This window comes from Galeopterus variegatus, unplaced genomic scaffold (genome assembly GCF_000696425.1).
Source record: "Galeopterus variegatus unplaced genomic scaffold, G_variegatus-3.0.2 Scaffold496, whole genome shotgun sequence".
NCBI lineage: Eukaryota > Metazoa > Chordata > Mammalia > Dermoptera > Cynocephalidae > Galeopterus > Galeopterus variegatus.
Window position 1 is genome coordinate 115,340 of NW_007726607.1, and position 1,319 is coordinate 116,658.

General features: G+C 34.9%; 1 protein-coding gene across 1 annotated transcript in view; it reads right to left on the reverse strand.

The window, feature by feature from the left end:
* The window catches only part of PPFIBP1 (PTPRF interacting protein, binding protein 1 (liprin beta 1)), a 158,245-nt gene that overhangs the window by 22,699 nt on the left and 134,227 nt on the right, over positions 1–1,319 (reverse strand). The window contains exon 14 of the mRNA XM_008569442.1: positions 867–957. Within this exon, the coding sequence (XP_008567664.1) occupies positions 867–957 (91 nt within the window). The remainder of the gene's footprint in view (positions 1–866; positions 958–1,319) is intronic.

Below are 1,319 nucleotides of genomic sequence, written 5' to 3' on the forward strand. Positions count from 1 at the left end.
AAAATCTCACACACCTGTGTTTAGAACTCTACTATGTATAAAAATGATTTCAGAATATAAACACCTGCATAGGACAGTATTAATCAGAGAAAACATACTGGAGGAAGGCAATTTTTGAACTTGGTTCTGAATAAGATCCTGAATATTGTGAATGACACATAATAAGGACTCTTAAGCAAGTTAACAGGAAATCCTAACAATCTTAAGCCCTGGCTGAAATCTTGGCTCTGACACACTTGTCTGAGTGATCTCAGGCAAGTCTCTTCATGAGGCATCAGTTTCCTCCTCTGTAAAATGAGAATGACAGTGTCTACCCTACGGGGCTGCAATGATTTGACATGAGATTTGGGTAATGTGCTTTGTTCATAAAGCATTATTTTCGCTTGAATATCTACCACTAGTCCAATATAAAACATTGGTCAAGCTAGTTAATTATTATTCTGTGTATGAACTAGTTGACTAATTTCAATTAACACAGTTCATGAAAAGTGTAATTAAAACCAATTATAATGTACTTTGTGGCTACCACTTAAAACACTTTGCTTAATAATAACAATATTACAGCAAAAAGTAAAATGCATAACACGTTTGTCCTGAAGATGTGAAAGATGTCCTAGAGTCTGTGAAAGAATTTTAATACTCTGGTGTTCCATAATTTCTGACAAATGTAGAGCAGTTAAGATTGTGGGCCATATCATGAACTAATAAATAAAACACTTTAAAAAATATTCCAGTAAAAAAAACAACAAGGTTTGCCTCAGTGAATTCCTACAAGTCAACCAATCAGTGACAGCTGCTTACTCCTGAAAGTCAGCCAGGTAAGGACTCACACCAGTGGACACCCTTCTACTCCTCTACACACCAACCAATCGGCAACAGTCTCTCCTTAGTAACCACAATCTACAGTGATGTCGCCTCTGCCTCTGAAAGTCCACCAGTCCTTGAGCTCCAAGCTTCCTAAAAACCCCACATATGAGCTTGAAGACAATGTGCTTGACCAGCAAAGCTCACTTGTTTAAGTAAAGCAATAAATTCCACTTTGTGATTTCTGCTTCAGTTACTGAGAGGTGGTTTCATCCTTTGACTCTATAAAAGGTTATAAAATGTTAAGTCATATCACTATAAAATAGAAAATTATTTCACTATCAGTTTTTTAGTTTGGATCTTTATGATTAATCCTGGGCAACTTATTCAGCCATCATCCCTGTTTCCTGAGGTACATATATATAGATAGATATAGATATAGATATAGATATAGATATAGATATAGATGATATAGATATAGATATAGATATAGATATAGATATAGATATAGATAT